Below are 26378 nucleotides of genomic sequence, written 5' to 3' on the forward strand. Positions count from 1 at the left end.
AGTATGTCCACACCGCCTCAGAAGGAGCATCCCGTCCAAGAACAGAATCTGGAAACACCACCGGGCCACTGAATTCCCCGGGTACCACTGATAACCACATTTTCCCCCACACTTCCTACAGTGGGTACTATACACAAGAGTTAAACCCAGAAACTGTTGATGATGCTAAGTTTGAGAGACGGGAGGAGGAGCCCGGAATAGGTCAGACCAACAGCAGGAAGAACATCAGGGTCTAAATTGGCTCCTAAGGCTCGTATGGAGCAAGAAGGCATCAGCACCTCAAGAACTGAAAAGAAACACGCACTGCCAAGAAGGGGCAAGACCTAATAAACGCGGAGCAGGGAAGGCCATGCAGAAAAGCCAGCAGCAGGACGGCTCCGGGCAGGGAGCCTGCGGCAGGGTCGCGCACGGCCGCCAACCAGAGCGGGGACGGGAGAGGCCGCCGCGGGCAGCGAGCTCGAGGACAGAGCGCCATGTCGGGTGGCAGGACCAGGAGCCCGGGTCCCGGCCGGCTCAGAGCCCGCGGGGCGCGGCCTCCAAAAGGCCAGCGCCGGCGCCGCGGGGCTGCGCCCGGCAAGAGCGGAGCAGTCGGGGATCCGCCGGGGAGCGCTCCCCGGGCCCGGAGCCAGACCGCGGGCCGCCTCTGCACGACGGGCAGCGCAGACGCTGCCTCCTCCGCGCCCGGCCCGTGCCGGCGCGCCGCGGCGGAAGCAGGCCGCGTCCCACCCGCGCCGAACCGCCGCGCTTGGCCCCGCCGCCAGGCAGGGCCGGGCCGGGCCAGGCCACGGCAGGCCGCGGCCCCGCCGCCACGGCAGGCCCGGCCTAGCCCTGCCTGGTCGCCCGCAGCGCCCCTGGCGAAAGCAGGGCGAGACCGCGCAGGGCGAGACCGCGCAGGGCGGCGGGACCCTCGGCCTTCCCCCTTCCCTCTCCAACTGCCCAGCCCGCGACGCGGCCCGGCGGCGGTAACTCACCCTGCCCCGCAGCCCAGCGCTGCCCCGCGGCCGCGGAGGGAGGAGGCGCCCAAGGGAGAAGGGTCTGCGCGCGCGGCCTGTGGGAGCGGGGGCGCGCGCCGCCTTCCCCTCCCCCGGCCCCGGTGGTCCCGCCCGGCCCGGCCCGGCCCGGCCCGGCCTGGCTCGGCTCGGCTCGGCTCGCGCTGCCGGCCGCGTGCCCGCTGCCCCGTAGGCGCGCTCCCGCGGCGTCAGGCGAGCGGCGCCGCGCCGGCCCGGCTGCTCACGTGACGCGGCTGTTCGGGAGGAGGGGGAGGGGCCGCCGCGCAGGCGCCGGGCCGGGCTGGGCCGCGGCCGCCGGGGAGCGGGGAGCGGGGAGCGGGCCCCGGCGCGGCGGGGCAGGCCGGGTCTGGTCGGCCGGGGGGCGGAGGGGTAAGGGGTGTTTCGCGTGTTTCCCGCCGCCAGGAAGGCTTTCGGAAGGCTTCTTCCCAGCGAGGCCTGCCGTCCGGTGTCGGAACTGCGCTTCCTGCCACGCCAGGCCCGTCGCCGCAGCCGGTCTGCGTGGCTCCCCCGGGGGCTCACAGTGTCCAGGTGTCCGCCCCGCGGGCGCAGCCGCTGGGCCGTGCGTCTGACAGGCCACGGCCCCCCCGGCGTTGGAGGGTGGCCGGGAGGGCCTGCAGGTTTTCCCCGGGGGCCAGCGGGGCGCGGGGGCAGCGGGGCCCGGGCCGCTATCCCTGCAGAGGGTGGCCGGCCCGGCACCGCTCCGAGGGGCGCGGAGGTAATTCTGTGGCCTTTGTCTGCAAAGAGCAGTTGCCAGCGTCCTCGGTGCAGTCCGACTTACGCAACCTGCTCCTTGTCAGTATTTACTGTGTGCCGGCGGCTGCGGGCAGGTTCCTTCAGCTCTTGATGTGTCAGGTTCATCAGTTACTACAGGCTGAACAGGAACAGTGTCCAGAGCCTGTCAGCCCCCAGGAGACGTGTTTCACGCTGCCTCTCAGCACACGCATTTTCTCCTTGGCCTTCCTCCAGTAACAGTTTCTCCATGTGCACGGTAGGTACCCGTGGCACACATTCACACAAATCCCCACCGAAGGGACTCTTAGGATATGGGTTTGTCAGGTCATCAGAACCTGAAGTAATTTATTCTCTGCATCACATTCATTAAGAAAAGGACTCTCTTTTCAGTTTACATTATAGCATTATGTAAATACATTATGCTCTTTCAGCCTGATGGCTAGTATAAATTGCAGTAATGCGGGGGGAAGGGGAGGCTATTGCATATACCAAGCTTCAAATTTAATTCACCCAAAAAATGAAAACACTTCTAACATTATTTCTAGAAGTCAAATTCAGAATTATCTTCTGAATGACTGTGTATTAGCACTGCCTTTCCATACTCATAGTTTCTGATGAAATCAAACATTATATGATGCCAGGGGAAAATAACAAAGATGAGGAAGTTAAAATGGATATTTATTTTTTTTTTTGTGAGTTCTGTTTTGAGTCTTTCGAGATGCATGTTCTCTAGGGCTTTCTGTCATGCCACTTGCTGCCATCACAGTCAGAAAAGAGGCTTTAAACTGAACTTGTAGTAACACAGTGACTTTTCAGCGGTGATGCAGGGTAGTTGCAACAAGATAGTAACACCTTTGAAGCAGAGCATAATTTTTAACCCTCTTGATTTTTTTTCTTTCTGTCCTTCCTTAGTCAGCTTTACACAAATCACCACAAGGGTTTTTTTCCAGATTTCATGCTGTGCTTTCCTAGTTTGAGAAATTCTTTCTCATTTCCAAGGCAAGCATCTTTAAAAAAATACTGCCTTCTTATAATGGTATGGAACTGAGCTACTGGGCAATTTGCAGCAATTTCTTCAAAGGCTTTTTAGGCACAGTCTTTCAACAATGCACTAAACCTCTGGTATATTGTCAAGATTATACTAAGAAATGAAATTACTGTCTGAAGTGAAATTCAGTTCAACACATTTGCATTGCGCAAATTTTCCAGCATTCAACACTTTTGATCTCATTCCTGTTGATACAAGCAGCAGGCAAAGCACTGCTAGTAATCTGGTCATTGTTCATTGCCCTATTCAGTTCTTTATTTGCACTTTCAAAAGTCATGTAACTCCAGTGGCCCATCTCAGTTGGATAGTTCAGATGCTTCTCTTTTGCCATGACCCATGCTGTGCCAGTACCTTTATAGTCACAATTGCCTGTAACATATACAGTGGACTTGTCCACCTGTAGCACCTGTGTTGTGGTTTAATTTAGCATTAAAAAAAAGTCCCAATAGACAATTCAGTAAGTGTTACAGGGATCTTCGTATACAATGACAGATCAGCTATACACAATTCTGACTGTATCCTTTGCTATCTTTGCTAGCAATGTTTTTATCATGTTGTCCCTTTACACATGAGCTACTTGTTAGTAGTCCAGATCTTGCAAGTTGTTCCCATTGGAAAGCAACCTATTTATTTTCCAGAAACAGTCTGCTGAACAGTATTCTGAACACATGGGAAATCATCAGCAGCAGAAGGCAGTTTCTTTGCTTATAGTTTTACGTTTCTTTTCAGCCACAACTCTTTCCAAGAGTTTCTTACATTATTTTCCTTACAGCCTTCCCTTGCCCTTCCATGTTTTGTTGTTCGTTTTTTTTCCAAATGATATTTTTGAAAATATGCTCTACACGGTCAGATATCTTACTGGTCTTAAACGTGGCTTGCTTTTGAGTGTAGATCACTAGGTGTCCAGCTGTTAAAATATAGAAAGGAGCTGGATTGCTCCATACACTTAAATCAATAAAGAAGGTCCTGGGTATCATAGCAGACTGCCAGGTTTTCTCCCATGCTGCAGGGTAGTATTTGCTGCTGTCAACAGCTGAGATAGGCCAATAACTATTGAAGCAAAGTTTCACAGGAACATTCTTGTTTGGGCTGGGTATGTCTATCTGAATTTTCCCAAGATACTTGATTTAAATGATTTTAAATTTACAAAAAGTAATTTTGTAAATTGCATAACCTTTTAGAATGTCATACAAAGCAGAATTAGACCTCTGAAAGGCATTCAAGTATCTATGCAGCAGCAGCAGTTGCATTTATCTGCTGAGTTTACAAAACCAAACAAGCTTATTTTTTTCTGCTGTTTTCTGAAAAGTCATAAATATTACATTTACACCTCTTAATAATTAGATAACTGTCTTTCATACCACATTTGCTATGATTTTTCCTAGGATGAACAGCAGGCTACCTGTTCAAAATACCCAGGATTTGCCAATATCAATAGTTCAGGAAACTCCTTAGCTCATTTGAAGCCTATTGTATGTAAATTATTGTGAACTAGAGTCCTTAGCAAAATTTAAAACTGTTAGTTCTTCAGATCTTTTCTGCTTGTTGTAACAAAAATTCTTGGCCTTTCTCAAATTCAGGACAGTAACAGCTAATAATCTACCTTTTTCTAGCCCCATATAAAAAATGCGTGTCTTTTTCTTAAGAGATTCTGATCTTGACACTTTTTCCTTTCATTGCTCACCGTCCCTTGCTTTAGTTGGTACAGGAACTGTAACCTGTTTCACTTTATCCACTTGCCACCAAGGTGAAGATAAGATCATTCTCTTTCCCAAAAAAAAACTTACCAGCAGCTGCTGTCATTGGATCAAACAGCAGTGGCATGTCATACTCTGGAAAGCAGCAGAAAACTGTTCAGTTCCACAGGTAAAAAGGCTTGTGGCTTTTAAAATTAACAATACAGCTTGGAGAACAAAGACAAAGAATGTTTAGCCATTGACTGTAAGACTAAATGTAGATTTTAGTAGAACTACATATTATTTATAAGAATTATCCAATGGAATGCAGATATTCAAGACTGAAAAAAAAGGCATTTTATCCCAGAAGACAAGATGGTGTTGCAATTATTTGCAGAGATTCGTGCAAACCAGGGTAAAAAAATCATCCTTGACTGAATTTTTGGAGGGCTATAGGAAAACAAACTATGACAACTAGCATATATCAGGCCTTTGAGACTTACTCCCCAAACTATTTTGGGCAGTTGCCCATGGAACTGCTGCTAGAGTTACTAATCCTCTGAATACCTGAGATTTCATTCCAGTATTGTTTACCTTAGTTTTTATGTTCTGTGCACATAATTGTATGGTAGCAAATTATAGTAAAAATAATTTTATTTTGGACAAATGCTCATTATATATTTATCAGAGCTTTTTAGTGTTTTTTTGTTTGTTTCCAGTATAATTAATTGTAAGGAGAGATCTGAGAGAGCATCAACTATTTTAAGAAAGTGTTATTCATGTAATTTTATATATATATTCCTAGAGCTTTATTCATATACCTTGCAGTGTGCACATCATATATCTTGCATTAAGAATGTGTAAAAGTTTGCTGTAAGACTGGTTTCTGACTTGAGAGATTTCTCCTCTGCTTTTCCAGTACAGCTGAGCATTGCACACATGTTCTCCATTCATCTCTACGCTCTATGTTCAATAACCAGTTGTTTTAAGTGTGCTTCCTACCAGCAAGTGTGATACTGCATCAAGTAGCAGGGGCACAGGCATGGTCCTAGAAGTACAGACTGGCAGTGTGCCTTTTTGTTGGGATTGCTGGACTGGGGGACTGTTATGTTGAATAACAGAGCACAGAACCAAGAGATCTTCAGGTGACCACTGTGCAGAAATACAGAAATTGTTTCTTAATCTCAAAATTCTAAATAAAGAAACATGTAAATGAAGACTAAGGAAAAATACAATAAAATAAATTATTTTATGACTGAAGTGTATATGATACGTCACTCTGGAAAGCAAAAATCAAATTAAAGACCTTAAAAGGTTCAAAGTTTGAATTTTATAAGTCCTCAAGGCTGTTGGAGAAGAAATCTTATTGAGCACACATTTTTAAATTTGAATTAATCTGTCTTAGACAAAGGTAACAAGGACTATACATGCCGTTCTGATCTTCCTCAGGCAGCACAATTCTTTATCATATTCTAGGTTTTCTGAAATTCAATTAAATAATTATATCTATATAGATAAATTCTTACACATTATATGATTTTATGTATGATTAGATATTATTTGTTATATTATTATTATAATATACACACGTACACAAAACCACTGTTCCCAAATGAATTGTTGAGAAATTCATCTCCTGTTTCCAGCCTTCCATTATTATCTGCTATTGTCTCCTGCTTTTTCTACCTTAAACTTTTTTAGTAACTCTTCTTCTCCACTTTAACTAAAAATTTCTAGTATGGCATAATAGACTCTGGAAAATCCATTCTGCATTTTATTCCACCCATTTTTTTCCCCCTCAGAATTTGTTATTATCACAGGTCCAAAGCTGCTCTACTAATTTCCCCCCTTTTTTTTACGTATAGCTATTGAACTTGCTAACCACCAGCTATATGGCACTATGTTTTCAGTCTTAATGTGTAGGAACCTCCATAGCTATGCATCACAAACAGGACATCATGTGGAGTGCTTACAGGGATGCTGGCTGTGCACCACTCAGCTCTGCAGTTCATCTGTTCCTAGGCTTGGCATCCTTGCTAACACAGGTCTCTGTTCCTGGCACTCCTCAGGGAGAGAGGTTGGGTATGTAGGGAGACAACTGCAGCTACATGGTTCAATCCCAGCCTTAGCTACCACAGACAAAAAAACTGCCCCTGGGTGCCTGCCTCTGCCTTTGTTGTGGTACATGAATAGAGTAGAGTAGAGTAGAGTAGAGTAGAGTAGAGTAGAGTAGAGTAGAGTAGAGTAGAGTAGAGTAGAGCATAGAAAAGTAGAAGAGAAGGAGAAGAGAAGAGAAGAGAGGAGAGGAGAATATTTCAGCTGGAAGGGACCTACAATGATCAGCACCCTAACCAACTCAGGGCTGAGCAAAGGTTAAAGCATGTTATTAAGGGCATTGCCAAATGTCTCAAACACTGTCAGGGATCTTCTACCTCTCTAGGACACCTATTCCAGTGTTTGACCACCTTCTCAGTACATTTTTTCCTAATGTCAAGTGTAAACATCCCCTGGTGCAGCTTTGAACCATTCACACACATCCTACCACTGGATACCAAGGGGAAGAGATCAGCACCTCTTGACTCAGAACTTGAAATGTGAAGAATCAGTTCTTTCAGTATTTTGACACTGACATTTTCCAGTTTCTCCAATTGGAAAACGTGAAGCTATTTGGAATTGCTTCCATGTACATTATTCACATTCTACGTCCTTACTTCCATAAACTTTTCAGCCTTTGTCTTCTTATTCAAGACTGAAGCACAGTAGAGAAAGATGGAGTTTAGGAGCAATTAAGCCAACTGGATCATGTGGGATGCATGCAAGGGTACTGTTAGAGCTGGCTGAAGTTGTTGTGGGAGTGCTCTCATCTTTGAAAGACCATGGTGACTGGGGAGGTTTCTGATGACTGGAGGAAGGAAAACTTCATGCACACCTTCAAGAAAGGCAAGAGAGGCTCCAGGGAATTACAGACCCATGAGCCTTACTTCCTTTGCTTTGAAGGTTATGGAGCAAATCTTCCAGGAAGCCATTTTCAAGCACATGAAAAACAAGAGATTCTGTACAAGCCAACTTGGATTTACCAAGGTCAAGCTATGTCTGGCCAATCTGATAGCATAAGATGAGAAGCCCTGCATCTGTTATATAAGAGCCCGTGCACCAGTACAGGCTGGGGGTCAACTGGCCAAGAAAGGAGCTTTGCAGAAAGGACCTGGTGTACAAATTGAATAGAAATACTGCAGCAGAAAATGAGCAGGCAGCAGGTCAAGGGAAATTATTATGGACCCCATCTAGAGTGTTGTGCCCAGTTTTAAGCTCACCAGTACAAGAAAAATATTGAAAAACTGGAGTGAACTGTGGCGGGTGGGTCACCGAGATGATTTGAGGCTTGGAGCACATGGCATACTGAGATCTCTCTGTTTCTTCGCCCTTAAGACAAGACTGAAGAGGGAATTTTAGCATTGTCTCAGCTACCTAGTAAGCAAATTAAGAGGTCACAGTGAAAAAATGGGAGAAACAGGCAAATTGCATCCAGGAAAATTCTGACTAGGAACCAAGGGAAGAGTATTCACTGGGAGGGCAGTCACACCCTAGAAGAGAAGTGTGGAGGGACTGAGTTATCTCCATCCTTGGAGATATCCAAAGCTTGACTAGACAGGCTCCTAAATAACCTGATCTAACTGTGAAGTTAGCCCTTCTTTGAGCACGGTGTTGGACTAGATCACCTCCTAATGTTTTGTCCAATTTAAATTACTCTGTCTCTCTAAATGGGAGGATTAGGAGATCTTCAAAAACATCCTACTGCTTGAAGCCAATAACATGGTAATTCTCTCTAATTCTCTTCCTGGACTTTGCTTAGAACCTTCCAGTTTTCTCCTTTTACACTTACAATGTGGAAGGGCTTGTCATTTCATAGAACTTACTGAGACCCAAGTTTAAATTAGCATAAATACTTGGTGGTGCTGGAAGACAACTGACACAGCAATGTAAACATAAAGTGCCATCGAATAGTACTTCTTGATTTTTTCCAGTGAAGAACACTAGGTACCAATAAGGAAGTCCAGGAGGGATTTTTGAGGACAAGCAGACAAATGAAATTACCAAGCATTTCTAAACAGGGAAAATAGGAACAAAACACGGAAATCAAGAACTTGGGAGGTCAGGACTTTCCAGGGTATGAAACAACTTTATGCACCAAAGAACTCACTGAGGATCAGACATCTTAATGAAGCCTAAGAATGGGAGAAGTAAAAAAAAGTCATCAGGTTTGTGATTAAAGACAAATATGGGGAAGTTTGGATGCTCTCCATCAAAAGGATATGTGATTGGGTGTTATATAGTTGTCTGACTGATTAGATTAAAATAGGAAATGGCCACCAACTGCCTGCCTAGAAAAAAAAGTCTGCCTATTAGCCACTTTAATCCTGGCTGGCTAAAGACATGGTGCAGAGAAACTGCATGTGGGGAGACCCGAAACAGCACCCAAGAGCATCCATAGCATCCAACAAGGAATTGCCTCTTAGAAGGAAGATAGAAGTGAGAATCCTGCCTTAGCAACAGTGGAGAGAAGAGTAAGGAAGGCCATCCCTGGGATGGAGGGGTGTGTATTGATGTAGAAAACCTTCCATTTAAAACTTATAGGGATGATTGTGCTTGCAGCATAAGGGAACCCCCCTGCACAGTTTTGCAGATCTGCTATGCTCCCATTGCCTTTATGTGCTTTTATTAGGATGAATTGAAAGTTGTAGAGTTCAGTGAAATGTTAAAGGTACGCTGGGGTTTGCACACCCCACCTTGTGATGCACAGATTTACTGGGGAACTGAAGAAGGTAAACTAAGTTGTGTGTAGCCTCCTATTAGTACCAGCCAATTTAGTGTGTGACAACACTGAGAGGGCATTGTCCTGGTCAGATCAGTATCATAGCTATGGTCCTGTGGATTGGGAAGAATAGGTTGTCTTCAATTATTTCTCCTCCAAAGCCCAAATATAAATCAAGTTCTGTCTTCTTCAGAACAAGCACCTGTGAAATGTGCTGAGAAAGTATTATTATGTGGAAATTTACTTGAGGGATGAAGATGTGCTACTGCTGTTACTCCACCAATAAAGTGGACTGAAGGCTCCACTTGAAAATACCTTTTCCACTTATTTAGGTTCTGTTACACTGACACAGGTGACATGTAGTGTTGAAACAGAGTATCTTCTACTATTTGAGGATTTCTATGTTGAGCATTCTCAATATATCTAAACACAGTGGTATCTGGTTTTCTTCAGCTATGCTTTGAAAGAGCTCTCATTTGAATCAGAAATTGAAGGAGGTAACTTGATCTTCTGGCACTGTCCTTATCGTTTCTTGTCAGACCACTATTTAACCACTATTACCCTCACAAAGATGTTTTCCACCAATAAGTAACTTGTGTTGTTATTGAGGTAATTATCAATGCATTGAGGACAGAATGCATTAGAACAGTATCTATCCAAATTAACAGCATTCATGCAGGTGATTATCAAGAAGAAAATCATGCCTATATCTGTAGAATAAATCTGTATCAAAAAAGTCAAATCAGGTTATAATTTTCAATGTTTATTACACATTAAGAGCAGAGTATGCTGAGAGAAATACCCAACATTTACCCAATACTTGAAACTATTTCATTTAGACAAGTTAGGTGTGATTTATTACATCTGCCTGTAGATATCAACACTGCAAACAGACTGTATTATAACATGCCCCCTTGACAGAGTATGATCTCACCATTAAGAGATGTTTTTATCTCATCTGTTTTAAGTATTTCTTTTAGCATATGGTTAATTGCCTGACAAGTTCAAAATCTCTTCCACCACGTGTTAAGGCAAATCTCTACTTACATGTAAAAGTCTGTTTGTTTGAAAAACGGTATTATTTTATATTAATATGTAATAATTTGGAAATCAGTATTATTAATACTGCAGTTAAGCATTCAAATGCTTTAAAATTATACAGGTAAGGTCATTTATGAAACCTTAATCTGGCTCTCTCAATTATTAACACCAAATTACACAAGATTTTTTTTCTCATCTCCCTTGCAAGGATAAACAATGCTCACATGAATGAGCAGCACCTGACAACTTTCCTTATGGCCAAAGACCTTAAGCCTAACTCAGAACTTGTACTTAATTCAGAACCAGTTTCCTATTGGTTCTTCTGCAGTATTACAGGAAAGTTTGATTACTTCAGAAATTACTGCTTATCTCCACAGCTGCCCTCCTTATGTGAGGACTGGAATGAATGGATTTTAATTCATTGGAGAAATGAAGACTAGGGAGATGAACCATCAGAAGTATCAACTAGTTTTGAGTAGTCAGACTGAAATGCTTCAGGACTCTTCAGAAATGTGTAGCACTGCATAATTTCATATATATTTAAGCAGTTTCTACAGACTTCAGTTGAAACAGACTGCTCAGCACTTCCAAGTCAGATTCAAGAGAATAATGTTTAACTTTCTACCTGTTTTAGGATACCAAGTTACAGAATTTTTTGCTTTACTATCTTCCCTCAGCATTATTTAGGAACTATGTAACAGAACAACATAGAGAACCCATCAGTTTTCTGCTGTGATATTCGTAAGATCATGCTCTCCCTCTAAGTATAGGAACTGAGGTTCCTATATTTAACTTCTGCTACATGCTAGGGATTCCTATAAATACTACTACCATTTACAAACCATACTCGCCCAAGCCACTACGTACTCAGCACAAAATAGTCTTGCATACATGAGTGTGCTATCTTGTATCTAAGTAGCGCTACAGCATAACTCTTGACGAAAGGACAAACCAGTTACACTGTCATCCAAAGCATCTAAACTTAAATTTAACAGAGCCCATCTTCCATAGAGGGCTTTAGCCTAAATGAAGATACAGTAATTCCATTTAAGCATTTCTTCTTTTTGTAAAATCGTATCACTTACATAAAAATTTATTTTTGCTTGCTATATGTAGTTCCATCTGCTAGCTTACCTACACACTTTGAATACAGTCAACATTTTTTAGTCTCTTAGTAGAAAGGCGTTGGTGTGCTTAACCATAGCTTAATTTTAAGCAGACATGGGCCTAAGCTTTTATCACTAGTAAGAACAGCACCTCAGCTGGCTAATACCAACATTCTCCTCAGGAAGCTACATCACCACTCTGGAAACTGAAATTTGCACAGGTCTTAGCTCACTTAATTTTGGGAATATCTCCTGACTGGACACAACATCAGTCTTGACAATTAAGCGTTTTATCACACTACTTTGCAATTAAACTCTAATACTACCAACTGTGTTTTCCAAGCTTTACAGATACATATACCCAGCTGCATTTACTGCAAAAGCAGTTTCAAGAACGCTAAGCTAGTAACCTATGTTAGTCCTGCGGAAGTCACAAGCAAGCTACATAAAGAAATACCGTACTTTCTGCTATTAATTTATGTCCATGTTTATTTATGAGTAAAACAAACAGCAAACATTACAGTAAAGGGGACATTGAGGCCCAGATTTAAAAAAGAAAACAGATGCCTGATAGATTCTGAATGTAGGCACCTCAGGACTGCTGACAAAGTACACAAAAATAAGTGAAATTCATGAGCGTTTCGGCAAACTTCGTAAGTGCATTTCAGTATTTATTTAGATGTTTAAGCTCTCGCACTAGATTTTACAAGCTGGTGAACACTGGCAAATTATTTCTCCCACAGAACTATAACCACACATTCCCAAGACAGTATAAATATATGGTTAAACTAACATTAATACACATCACCATTTTATCAATTACATAATAAAACAAATTATCAAGTATCCAAATATTAAGTTACGCAGCTTGAAAGGCATACAAAATATTACAGAGGTCTGCCCAAGTCATAGCAGAAACTCAAGGAGGAAAAACAAAAAGAAAAAATAATCACACTTTCAACAAAGCAATAGTTGGTAAACAACTTTCAATAGGTACAGTAAAAGAAACTACAAGGTTTTTCAGAAATTTTCTGATTAAGAATTTTTCGCTACAATAACAAAGCATTTCTACATTTTAAAAAAATATTTACTGAAGTAAAGGGCATATTCTATACTTCCTGCACAAGACAAAGGCAACATTTTACTAGAAATATTAAATAGCCCCTCCCAACCTTTTCAGGCCCTCTGTTAAGTTGCACATGAAGTGCCAACATTGATTTTACTGTAAGGCTTTTTGTCTGGAAACATTAAAGACTTGTGTGCTTCTGTACAATTTAAAATATTTTCTACATGATTAACCAGAGAGTAATGATTTGTAAAATGGAGAGGTTTTCAGTAACAGAAAAGTACAGACACTGGGGTAAAAAGGTTGCTGTAATTCATCGTATTAAAAAGACAGACTGTGCAAATCCTGATAATTCTAGTGCGATTGTGGGAGACAAAACAGAGTGAGCAGGCAAGACTATCTTAGAGACCATATTCTTCAATATTGAAATGACTGTAGAAAAAAAAGATAGTAAGGTCCAGATAAGCTGGTAGTTCTCACGTCATCAGAACTATGTTCATTTATAAGGAAAAACATATCTGATATGCTGGGTGTTTTGGCACCTAATCTCTCTACAGATTTATTTATTTTTGTACCCCGATTTTAAGTAATTGAAACTAGGTGGGTAAGACTCAGTGGCATGATTAAAGGATATTTAACAGGTAATTAATGAACATGGAGACAGCTCAGAAACAGGGCACAGCAAAAACATTTACTGGGTCTCCAAAGAGATGGATATTTATCTAAACATACAAGTTGCATTTCTACCTTTAGCCTATTCAATACTCCTAAGGAAGCTTCCTTTACTACTAAAAAATATCAGACTCATGTCTTTGGCATGCAGTCTGCTTAATTCTAGTTTCCACTCTTTACTCCCAAAGAAGTACTATAGGCTGATGAGCTTTACTGAATACAACAATTATTTCGGTGACCGTTGGAGTCTTTAAAACGCAGACGCATCTTGGGGCGGTACTTCTCCAAGTACAGAAGTTGCTTGCTGTTGAAAGCTCCACGTCGCTTCCTAGATGGAGGAAAAAATTCTTTTAAACAGAACATTCATCTACTGCTCAGTGAAATATCACCAACCAGAGAAAAATATTTTTGGGTCACTTAAAAAACCCCCACCATTAAGTCAAGATTTTAACCGAAATGAGGGTAATTAAAAGTTACATGCCAGGAAAGAGGGTGGTAGGTTCCTCTCTCAAATACCTCTTTGGACCACAGGCTCGAAGGAGTACAGAGCATTTTAGACAGGATTTTAGCCTCCAATACGCACAAGCCAAAGATCTTACATTAAGATCTTACATTTACAAGCTGAATTTAATTCTTTGAAGATGTGGCCATTATGCAAGAAATATTTTGGTGTTGTTTGTATGATCTACAACTTCTTTTAAATATAGCTGAAACCTGCAAAGTTGAAGCATCAAAACTAAAAATCCTTCTCATCCAGTTTGCATACATTTATAAAAAAAACTAAAGGAAATATTTTGCTTTGGTAGACTTCCAGATTTAGCACACTTTTATCCAATACAGAAGAAAGGATCCAAAATGTGAATGAGTGTTAGCTCCAACTATCAGGCAGAAACTGAATTTCAAAGGTATTCTGCTTCCCATATGTACAAATAATAAAGACAACCATGCAGATCTAACTGAAAGTTAAGGGGTTTGAGTTTTGTTTTGTTAAACTTGCTCAAATAATTACTTAATGATTCTGGTTTGCACAGAAACAGGTAATACCCATCCACAGGCCAAGTCTCACAATACTGACTGTATGCAGTATATGTGTTAATAAGTTCAGATGTACTAAGTAGCTTATAAAAAAAAGAAAAAAAGAGAAAACAGCATTCAGAATTTCCTTTAGTGCCCAGGGATATATCAATATTTTAAATCTTGGAAACAGCCAGATGTTAGCTTTATACTTACTGTCTTATGAACTGCACTGCATCTTCATACTTCATTCCACATTCTATCAGTGCAAGAGCAACTAAGACTGGAGCTCTGGAAAAAAATAAAATAAAAAATTGAAATAATCAATTTAGCATTTTCTGGTACATATTCAGAAGGGAGCTTGCTTTCCTCAGTTCTCCTTCCTGTCCGGTATCTATCTGATGTTTCTTCGCTGGGGAAGCAAAAAAGACAGGCAGAAGACATTTCTACATTAACTGAGCCATTATACTCTGTTTTTGAGTTACCCATCCTCATTAAGAGATGGTTTAAATTAACTAAATTAACTAAACCTTAATTTGCTTGTCTGACTTTAGTTAACAGAAGAGGACAAAAGGAATAAAATGCAAGTAATCTTTACCCATTTGTTTCAAAGCAAATTGATTCTGTAGAAGATTTGCATACAGGTTTCTATTCCCACAAACAAGCATCATTAGAAGCAGTCAGAATCCCAAGGCAGAAACCAGGTCCAATAAGAACTGACAAATCTTACAGAACTAGTGTCACAAGTTTTAGGAACAGATGAAATCCACTGGCTGCTGCCCACCTGAGTATTTCCCTGCTTACCACAGTATTCTTGATCTGACAGAATACAGTTTTCAGTCAGGAAAATTTGACAAAAATCAAACTCAAATACATTAGCAATTTATGGCTTTAAAACCCCAAAACAAGAAAAAAAACCCAAGACAAAACACCAGAGCTGTGTATCTAGTATAGCAAGCTTAATTGGTTTTGTATGTTTAGGGATTTAAAAAACCTTGCATGATAAAAAGCTAGGGTGATATTTTCAACTAGTAAACTGTCCAGTGTTGAGGAAAAAGACAAACATATTCTAAAGAGCAAACAGGAATTGTTTTAGTAGCCTTCACCACTACAGTCAACTTTGTTAAATGTGAAGCCATAATGCAAACAGTGATAAGCAAGGCTCATAGACAAGATGACCAGAATCCTCCATTTTATACTGGAAATGTTGAAACACATGGGTAGAATATGTGAACTGCTTTTTGAACAGATATAGTTCTCAGTCTAAAATAACAGCAGCAAAACCTTTATGTTCTCACAACTGTTTGGACTGTACTTATGATAGCAGCAGCAGACAGGGGGAACAGGGTTTAGAAGAGAGTATTTGGCATTATCCATAAAAACTCTAAGGCTCAGTGTTAAAAATAAGACAGAAACAGAGCTCTGGAACTTTGAGAACACTTTCAATGCCCCAACAGGGATGAAAGTTGGTCTTGATGTGCCACTTATTGGACCCCACTTGCTTGTGGCTCATGGTAAGAGTACTCATAGCAGTATTGCTGAATAAAGATTTGAAGAGGAAACTTAAAAGTGAGTCATTAAAACCAAAACTACTCAAAAAAAAAAAAAAGGAAGAGAAAATAATTGTGGACAGTAATCAGTATGATTGGTATAAGAATGTATTAGTTTACTTAATTTAATACTTTCTGTGCAAGAGCTGTGGTAACAGCATAATCTGCAGACTAAAAGTCATTTATGTCTAAAATACACATACAATATCTTGCTGTCCTCTAAACTACTTTTAAGTGTGAAGTCACTCCAATATTGGATATGTGACTATTTTACTTCTGCCTCAAAGAACTTTTGTACTAAATCTCAGCAAGTCTGACCAAGGATGGCAATTGAACAGATCTTCAAAACCTTACCCACCTTCCAAGACCAGCAACACAGTGTACAGCAACACAACAACCAGGTTCTTCACGAAATTTAACTTTAAGGAGGTTTAGCCAGTCATCAACAATCTGGTTGGATGGTGGAGCACCGTCATCAAAGGGCCAGTCCTAGAATATAGCATGACATGCATTAAAAAAAAATACATAAAGATAGAACTCTTTAAGCTTGCAATATGCTATGTGCATACAAAAAAAAGTAGGGGACACTGTACAAAAGAGCTGACAGCTAAGGGAACCACTCGTGTATGGTTTTCTAATAGTATAACTATAGCAGTATTAGGAATATATTCCTTTTGATCAGTTTTTGTTGCACCGATTTTGCTCAAAAAACAGATATATTTTTTTTTCCTGACAAGAGAGCTTTTGCCCCCAACAGCTCATGGGATACACTTGAAGACTTTATAAGGTAGTACTGAATTTATTTTTAAGGGGGGTGAAGGGTAGGTTGGTTTTAAAGTCTGCTTTTACACTACTTACCAAAACCTGAATGCCTTCTTTTTCCACCGGAGCAGTGTCATAAGTAGCTTCACACACTCTTACCACTGTGGTAACACCGTATTTCTTAAGTTCCTAGGGAGTGGGAAAAGAAAAAAGCACCACCTGCTTTAGGAGTAAACCGACTTAGAACTTACAATTTAATTTTCTCAGTAGGTTAGCTTATTAAATAATTCCAAAAGTTTCAGTAAGTAAACTTGCACAAATGCTTGCCACTCTGAAGAACCAGGAAAGCTGACATCACTGAAAACTTGTGTGTGCTCATGTCAGATACCTTCAAGCTCTTCTGCATAGAGTTCTGTTACGTTGGATCAGACTTTTTGCTTTTAAAATCAAATCTAGATAAACATCCTGATGAAATAAGTAGTCCATCTCCAGAAGATAATTAATTTCAAAGGTACAGGAAGTTTCTAGATTTGCAAAGCTACATATTTTAAATCCTCCCCTTCTATCTCTCTACTTAAAACAACAGGTTTGTAACACCTCTTATTAATGAGAATTATGACCACAGGATAATAACTTATTCCAGTTCTGGAGCGATCATAACTAGAAGGTAACAAAATTTAACTTTCCACTTTGCTATTAACCTCCATTTATCAATCAATCAATCAATAAATAAATGGAGCACTCTTCCTTGAGCTTGCAACAACCCATCACTCACACTGTAACTGTCATGGTAATAACTGAAGCACAGCCTCAGCATACTTTATCAAGACATGAGTATAAAGGCAAGCAAATACTGTTTCACTATGTTTTTTGTATACTATCCCACACTGAATGCAAACGAGAGGTACGATACACTCAAAATCTTGCTACTGAGGGACTACATTGCAAACTCAGACCTTACCTGGAAGTAACATCGGAGGAACTTATTGTTAGCATACATGCACACCCTTTTAACTGTGCATTTTATCTTCAGCATGCTAGATGCAAGGTTTACATGACAAATTCAGATATTAGCCAAGCCATTTGGCTTTAGTCAGTAGATAACTTCAGCACGTACCAAAACACTTCAAGTAGTTTCAGCAACTCTGGATGCAGAGCAAGCCTACTGACATATATTTCACTCAAATAAGACATTATGACACTCAGAAGATTCTATTAAGCTGCTCTCCTACCATGACTTACTAATAACAAAGGGAAATCAGCAGTGAAAGCATACTTCAATCCTGTTATTTGTTCCTATGATTCTGATTCACAATGTATAGTGAATTCTTCTTTTAAATCACTATGTAATAGGTGAAAAGAAACATTACACCACTTCAGATTAATCTAAATGCTAGTTCTTTCCATTAGCAGATCTTTGCATTGTTCTATACAGAACTCTCCCAGAAAATTCCTGTTTTCAGACCTAAACAATGTACTTAAAGTACAATCTACTATACAGTACTATTTCCTTACTTCACTTTCAGAAGTATGTTTTTGTAAAGGCCAAAAAGGTTTGTCTGTAGGACTTCAAAGCATGGCATCAGTATTTGAAAAAAAGTCAGTATGTGAACAGTCTCAGTACTTCTTTGTATGGCTTCCAAAGCTGCTATTAACTAGTAAAGAAGAACACCGTTAATAAGGCATTCTGGTCAGGCATTCAAAAAATAAGAATTCTGTCCTGGCCTTACCTCTATAAATTTGTTTAAGGTTGCATTGGTTGGATTGTGTGTGATTAGGAATCTCATGTTCTTGTAGGTGATTTCCACAGGAGCTGGGCGGTTCATTCGGGCCATGTTGATTTAGTTTAACATGCAACAAGATTATGAAAGGATTAAAAAAAATTCTAATACAGAAGTGATGAAGAGAAACTGAAGTCTACTTCACTGAACTCCACGTGAATTCTCAGTGCTTGGAAGTATGACGTTGGGAGCAATGGGAAATGAAATGAACCTCCTAACAAGAAGCAGCAATTCTTCAATCCAGTAATACTGAGGCAAAAGAAAGGCAGTGCACAGAGGTTTACCCCATCCAGGTCTGAATTCTGTTGTTAAATGCTCTGCCAATTTCAATTCAATACTTCTTATCCTGGTCAACCACTCTCAGGGGGGCTTCTTGGTGGAGTAGTATTGAATTTCTACAGTTCACTTGTCTGCATAGAGGTCGTGCTGTGCCTGGCAGTAGTCTCCACTGCCCTTCAGAAACTCCATAAATGTGTGACCAAGAACACCACAGAACTGCTGTAAAGAAAAGGGGGAAAAAAGCATAATGAGCACAGGTGAAGCAAGGTTATTTAGAAGACACCAAGCATTATAAAATGAAAAAATAAAGCCAGAGCAACTAAGCAGTTTCACAAGGTTTATTTTTTAATCCAAGAATTAGGTTTGCCTAAGAACCCTGTTACCTTTCTTAGCAAGGATTATTTGAAAAAATGTTTACTTAATGCAAAGTTTCCACATAGGGTTGTTTCAACACCAAAACCTGAAATGTAGTAAAACAGCAAATTCAAGTGTGCTTACCATAGCAACAAGAGAGCACATTTCAAGAATCCTAGTATTTATAAATCATAGCTTTTCCAGGATGTCTATACAACTGTATTTTCCATTCTGAATTGACAGACATGGCAACACCTGCTGAAGTTACACTGACCTTAAGTGGTCTCATGAAGGCAAGGATGAGATTTCCTGAATATTCAAGCTGAGCTTAAGATAATTTCTAGTGTTAACACAAAACTACCAGTCTCTACACAGATGCAGAATCTATTGTCCTAAAGGCTAAAGATGTTGCACATAAGCATCATTAACTCACATACAGAACAGACAATAGGAAAAAAATGCATCTAATCTACCTGTCTCAAACAGGAGTCCCTAGAAGCAAGTGCAAAGTCTTTGTGGCTTAACAAAAAGGTGCAAGTTTTTGAGACCTTCAAGGCACACAGACTCATAACAGGCAAGCTTATTGAACAGGTTTTTGCTGCCTAGTTGTGTGCTATTTTACTATGGTCAAATTTACTTATAAAATTACTGCAGGATGCACAACCAGGAAAGATAGCTGCTGCTGAACTACTCCAAGTTGTGTAATCATTTAAAGATGTTGCTTTACAAATGAACCAAGAATAAATTATTTTATACATCGTGGAACCTTGCAGCAGAGGAAATAGTTTTGTGCCCAGCCATGGTATCAGTGCTGCTGACAATACCTGCCTAGGGAACAGAAGGAAAGACGACCTAAGTTTTGTTTCCTGAAAGATAGGTACAAGTTGAACCAGATGTCCACTAAATATACTTTGGTGTTAAGAGACAAACATCATTAATCCTACAACTATTTAGCAGAAAAAAATTACTTATGTTGGTCAGTCAACTACAAACATTGGAAAGGATCCATCTATTTGCACACCCAAACAAAACATTGCTCAAGACACCTTGGAAATAGATTATCTGAGCACACACTGTTACAGAATTTTTACCACAGACTTGCCTTAAAAATATGATAATTTTTTTTTGCCAGCTGAGACACAGTAATCTTGGTTCTTTACCTTCATAAATCTAGTTTCTACCAAACAGAAGTTATAACTTCATTGTGGCAATGTTCAGATTTTTTTTTAAACTATAAACCAGCTTACCCACATATGCAATCAGGACAAGTGTACATGAGAAAAGGAGACAGTATTTCAGTACTCTGCACTGAAACCTTTCAATTCAAAGCACCATGAAAGAAGCAGCCTGTGCTGAAAAGCCTCCCAATGAGGAAAAAGCAAATTCTAAAGATCAGGCCCTAAAGACAACCATACAGTAAGTCCTGATAATAGCCAGTACCTTAATAAACTCTGTTAGTGGGCAGGAAGAAAGTTACATGCAAGGAAGTCATGGTTGCTAACTGCCATCTAGGATCTGGAGTCAGATCAAGACTCCACTGCAGGCACTAAACCACACAGCAGCATAAGACTATAATTGAGTCTATCTAACAGCAATTAGCATTGAGCAGAAATCAAACAGATCAACAGTCTAATAATTGTTGAGTTTTCTAAGAGGTATAGAATCATAGATAGGTATTCTAGCAGTATGGGAGTTCTTAAAGTCCAGTACAATTTAAAGAACGTCAACAAGGCTTATGTTGTAGACATGGCTTTGCTCCATTCATAAGTCCAGAGAAGAGGAAGTTCAGTAACAGAGAAGATAAAAATCATTAAGAGATTGGACTGCAGCAGATGAGTAGAGCTGCATCACACATTGTTACAAAGGACCTTTAGAAAAAGCAGAACAAACACCTCCAGGAATCCTTTTCCATGTTTTCAGACAGTTTTCTGGTAAGGATGCTGCTTAAACACAAGCATGGCTTAAAAAGCAAAACAAAACAAAAACCTGTTAACCACTATAAGAAAGTTCACAGAAATAAACTAAGATAAGTACATAATCCAGCATTTATACTCAGAGAAGAACTCCAAGACTCATAATCTGACACACCAGCCATGCCCTAGAAGGCAGCAGGTGTGCATTAAAAAGACCAGACCTAGGAAACACCTAAAATAGCAACCGAAAAGAACCGAAGATAGCATGTTTAAAGTCACTTTCAATTAGTTTAAGAAGCAGAACAGCAAAAAGGGACAGGCTAGCTTATAGCTTTAAGCAGATACAGCTGCAGAAGGTCTTAACACGCTGCTTTTCGCATGCAATGGCAGATCTCATGTTTATCTCTTCTTAAGACTGCTGAGAAGAATTATAGCCAGTCCTTTTCCCTCGTAGAGGATGAGAGAGTGAAGGCTGTGAGAAACAGACACAGAAAAGCATGCAAGTGAGCAAGAGTGGGGCCATCAGCCTTTCAATCTGGGGGAAAAGAATTCAGTTAACATGACCCCATACTGGGCAAATAGGAAGTAAGAAATAATCCAAATTCATCCAGCCTGGTCGGCAGGCTGCCTTTAGGATGCAGGTAGGAGTGCTCAATTTGGTATCAAACTCATTGTGGGGAGTAAGGACGGCAGGCAGCAAAGCATTATTTAAGTAATAAATCCTACTTTTTGAATGCAGATTGTCAATCACATCTAGAAACAGTTCAAATTCTTATACAAAGTTGATGCAAGTACATTATGCAACATTAAGTCTGAGTTCTATGTGTAATTAACCCCTACAAACAAATTAATTTCCTTTATACTGGCTTAGCAATTAGACACATCAGCACCTTACTAACTCACTCAACTAAGGACCTAACCAAGCATGTATCTGAGACTCCCTATTTGCCTTGGCAGCTGCTGCTGCCACGTTATAAAGGAGCAAAGCTCACATGTTCCTTTGATGTGAATGCCATCACTTCACCATTGCTAGCAAGAAAGCTCCACATACAGACTAACTCCTTAAGGCAGTTTTTCTTGAGGAAAATTAACACTGAAAGGTTTTAGAAACAGAAGCAGTAGTTTCTATTAGTAACAGAAAACAAACAAAAAAACCCCACTTAAAGACTGTTAGATCCATCAAAACAGACTTGGAAAACAAAACTAAGGTTAGTATGCCAGGGCCACCTATTAAGAGAAGGTATCCTGTCCAATACAAAATAAAGCTATGTTAATTATGATGACACCATCTACAATAATTCTTGCTAGGACAAGTTAGAGAATAGCTTATTCATGCAAGAGGAAGACATCTTGAAAATAAAAGTTTTAATTTGTGCCCTTCTTTGAGACAGTCTTCACTGACAAGCAGATTCGCATGTCTGTTTATTCTGGGTTTGAAGCATGAACTGATGTCTGGCAAAAACTACTTATGAAAGTAATCTATTTGATTGTTACAGATGCGTAGAAAACAGAAAGGTGTAAGGTTATCTCATGCCATTGACATTCTTGTTCACAACTCAGTAGCATCTTGAGAAGCATGCAAACAAAAGCGTTTGATGACACAGTTACATGACACTTCCCATTTAAAAGACGTGTGAGACTGCTCATAGTGGCTCAATCCACCTGCTCATAGATCAGAAACATTTATGCCCAGAATCAACTACGTGGGATCCCATTCTCTGAAGTCAAGACCTGCCACACACTCACCTATTGAATCAAAGAATCAAAACTAGAAAATTAAACTAAAGTACATTTTGTTACAATTTAAGAACCCGTGCAAGTAAGTTTATTGTTCTAACTTGCTGCCTGACATGAAGTTACTGAAGGATGGAGGGACAAATAACCCTGGACTTTCTTTCACTACTCAAGCCTTAAGTAACAATTGCTCAGGGAAACAGGGAGGAGTGGGAGGGTAAGGGGTACAAACTGTGGAGTCATTACGCAAGATAGAGGCACACCTTCATTAGGTATTGCTGATAAGATGCACCTCCTATCTACTGGGCATACAAATGCCTGTAGTGTGATAGCCACAGTGATAATACTACTCACTTTGGGCCAAAGGAAGCGACCCATGGCCTAAGAAAACACACTCATGCGTCACAGACAGGAGATTCCAAAGGTTTATCATAAATTTGTTATGACATACTCTGAAAAGAAAGGATGTTCTTGTGGTTCAAGTATGTAGTTTAGGGGGAAGAAAAAATTATCTCAAAGCTTCCTGTATAACAAGTCAATGCAATCTCCAGAGATGATGAAACTGAGGCCACGTGACTGTCTTCCTAGCTGGGACTATGAAAATAAAATAAAATTAAAAAAAAAAAGGAAAAAAGTCCTAACAGATATTGGGGAAAAAAAAAAGACATCACAGAAACCATTCCACCTCCTGGTCTAATGCATCCTCTTTTTAAGTTTCTGAAAGCAAGAAGTCTCAAAATAACTTAATACTGTCACTTCAATAGCAAACTACATAAATCCTGCTGTCCTTCTCAGAAGTATTCCATTAGGTTTTAAGCTACGACATGATAAATTTAGCATATACACACAAATACGGTTATTGCTGTATTTTAAAGTCTAATACAGGTATGAAAGCCAAACAAGAAGTCCTGTCTGGGAAGAAAGTTGTAAGGAGTTCTAGACTTACATTTAGAATCATAGAACCATTAAGGTTGGAAGGGACCTTAAAGATCATTAAGTTCCAACCCCCCTACCATGAGCAGGGAACCCTACACTAGATCAGGTTGCACAAAACCTTCTCCAACCTGGCCTCAAAAACCTCCAGGGATGGGGCATCAACAACCTCCCTGGGCAACCCATTCCAGTTCCTCACCACCCAACATAAAGATACCTCTTGTAGTGATGTGATAGAGTGAGTTTTAATTTTTTAAATATAAAGTAACAAACTGGTACCAGTTTAGAATTCAGTAATACCCTGATCTGAGTATTCTGGTTAATCTTAAGAGAAGCGATCGCTTACAGTCAGCCTACACACTGAAATAGATACAACTTTCTTACGTGGCATGTATTCTGTCAGAACAGGAAGGTTTCACAGGATAGAAGCTACTAGAAAAGGCTAAATTGTATTTATGTACTGTCTTACAGACACATTTAGTTTCAGTAAGACAATGACACCCTTCTCCCTTGGCTCCTGCCACATCTGTCATACATTTTTTCTTTCTCACTCTCACATTTCCTCCCATGCCTGTGCAATCTCTGTATTGCCTCTTCCACAATTTCACCCTGAAACAATTGTTACTGTACACAATTTCAAAACTCTTCACTGTTCCATCAGCAATGGAATAAAAGAGCCAGCATTTAAGTGCCATTTTCAGGTTTCTTGATTTGACGGTTTTATAAGATTACAAGGATACAGGATTCATACTTCTGAGACACTGCTTTGGAAAAACTCTGCAGAGGAAGGTAGACATACTGGGAAGTTGCTTCCAGCAGCAATAAGAAACATCAGAATCATAGGACCCTCATGCCACAAAGACTGTGCATTTCTCAACTCATATTTGCAAAGTGAGTAGCTAGCTAGCAGACAGCAACCAAGACCTGTGCAAAATGGCCACTAATGCTGTATCCACTATTGCCATAATACAGTTAGTTGCTTTTAATAAAACGCTTTGTCTTTCTTGCTTTTCTACTGTTGGAGGATGTACTACCACCAGGCAAGCCTTGCCTTGTTGGTGCCGAAATGTACCCTGTGCTCTGTGGTCACAGATGTTAGGTTAGCACAGACACCGAGATTACAACAGGAAAATGAAAAAAAAAAAGGCAAGCATACGAAGAAAGCCTGAATTTCTGGTGCGGAACTGTGATCCACCCCCGGAATGAAATTACTTCCTTGAAAAGCCAGATGGCCATGTCTTAGAAGCCGGTTCGGCCAAAATTATGGTATGGTACTACACTAGGGAGCTTCTGAGGGTCAACGGCAGACTAACAGAAACATCCACGTCAACGTGTACTCAAATGATGCCTCTGCGGACTCTTCCTCCCGCTGAGGGGCCGTCTCAGAGCCCAGCCTAAACAAGGCGGGCTGCATACGTGAGCTCGGACATACCCCACCTCTGCTGCAGAAAGCTCATTTCGGAAAGGATTCACGTCCTCGCCCGCAGCCGGTTCTGACTCCCCGCCCGAGCACGCCGGAGACAAAGAAGCCGCTCGGCCGCCTTCGCCCTGGCCCCGGCGGCCGCCGCGCACGTGGGGCCGCGGCGGGGGAAGCGCCGGCCGGCAGCCAGCGCCGCGGCCCGCCCCCGCTCCCCGCCCTCGGCCCCCGCCGCACCCCCCGGCGGGCGGGCAACGGCGGGCAAGCCCCGGCTTGCCTGGAGAGCCCCGGGCTCCGGCCGCCCCCAGCGCCGCAGGGCTTCTGGCCCACCCGTCTCTCCGCGGCGACGGGACACTGCCCGGGCAGCGACAGCGCCCTGCGGGCCGGACTGTGCCGCCGTCCCAGCTGCGGCGGTCACGGGTTCGCATCACGCTTCGGTCAGGCTCCCGACGCGGAGCCATCTTGTCCCCGGGAGCCGCCGCCCGGCCCCGGCCTCCCCCCGGCAGGGGGCTCCCGGCTCCCGCCGCCTCCGGGCTGACACGGCCCAGGGGCGCGGGAGCCCCGGCTGTAGGGGCGCTGCCCTTCCCGGCGGCCGCACGCCCCGGCACGGCAGACGCCGCCAGACAGACACCGGCGGGGGGAGACGGGGCCGGCAGGCGGGGCTGGCGGCAGCAGGGCTCACAAAGCGGCTTTGTGCCCGGCCCAGGCCGCTCAGGACCCGCGGAGAGGTCACCCTCTCCCCCTCCCGCTCCCCCGGCTGAAGAAGGGAAAGGGGCACCGGCAGGGGGGAGCGGGGTCCCGGAGGCGGAAGGGAGGCCGAGCCGCGTCGCAGCCGGGCTGGCCCGGCTCTCCTGCGGCCCGCCCGAGAGGAGCCGCAGCCCGGCTCTGCGAGAAGCCGCCCGGATTCGGCGTGGCCCGGGCGACAAAACAAAGAGACAACATGGAGGAGACGGGGCGGGGGAAAGGAAGGAGGGGAGAGGTGCGGGAGCCGAGCACAGGCGAGCAGCCGGAGGGGCTCACGCCCGGCCAAGGCGCGGGTCCGAGGGGAGGCGGGGAGCGCGGGCGGACGAGCGGCACTCACAGGAATATGGTTACTCATTGAAGACTGTAGCCTGATCATACAGCCGGGGTGCGGGCGCCACCGCCGGGGGCAGGAGGAGCAGAACCAGGAGGAGGCGGAGGCGCTGGAGGCCGCGGAGCTGCCGGAGGGGGTTCGGCGGCGGAGCGGGGCTGGACCATACAGCTGCGGCAGCGGGCGGCTCTGCAGGCTGGCGCGGAGCGGACGCGGCTGCACCAGGAGGGACACTCGGCGCCGCCTCCCGCACAAGTGCCCCGGGACTCGCCCCTCGTTCGGGCACGTCAGCGACAAGCGTCGCGCCCGCCCAATCAGCGGCGCCGCCAGCGCGTCCGGGGCGGGAGCGAGGCCGGCGGGGGGCGCGGCGGCGGCAGGCCGGGCGGAGGCGGGAGGGAGCCGAGA

At 42.5% G+C, this 26378-nt stretch overlaps 2 protein-coding genes across 5 annotated transcripts in view; both read right to left on the bottom strand.

The window, feature by feature from the left end:
• PHF3 (PHD finger protein 3) overlaps window positions 1–1146 on the bottom strand; it is a 46700-nt gene extending 45554 nt beyond the window's left edge. For 2 of the 3 annotated variants that reach the window (XM_051616248.1, XM_051616246.1), the window contains exon 1: window positions 972–1145. The gene's annotated coding sequence lies outside the window, so the exon portion shown is untranslated. Of the gene's footprint in view, window positions 1–971 lie in introns of all 3 variants that reach the window. The other variant, XM_051616245.1, reaches the window with a different exon arrangement.
• A 10751-nt stretch (window positions 1147–11897) lies between these two features.
• PTP4A1 (protein tyrosine phosphatase 4A1) lies at window positions 11898–26247 on the bottom strand. Of its 2 annotated transcripts, none has more exons than XM_051613792.1 (6): window positions 25983–26247; window positions 18221–18769; window positions 16587–16679; window positions 16087–16217; window positions 14395–14469; window positions 11898–13492 (listed from the first exon to the last, which is right to left on the bottom strand). In XM_051613792.1, exons 2-6 carry the CDS (start codon window positions 18323–18325, stop codon window positions 13375–13377), a joined length of 522 nt encoding a protein of 173 aa, XP_051469752.1. In that variant the 5' UTR covers window positions 18326–18769; window positions 25983–26247; the 3' UTR covers window positions 11898–13374. The 2 variants fall into 2 exon arrangements, with proteins under 2 accessions (XP_051469752.1, XP_051469753.1); XM_051613793.1 differs by having other exon boundaries at window positions 18221–18766; window positions 25983–26182.
• Between the last annotated feature and the right edge of the window lie 131 nt (window positions 26248–26378).

The sequence above is a fragment of the Apus apus genome, chromosome 3 (genome assembly GCF_020740795.1).
Source record: "Apus apus isolate bApuApu2 chromosome 3, bApuApu2.pri.cur, whole genome shotgun sequence".
Classification (NCBI taxonomy): Eukaryota; Metazoa; Chordata; class Aves; order Apodiformes; family Apodidae; genus Apus; species Apus apus.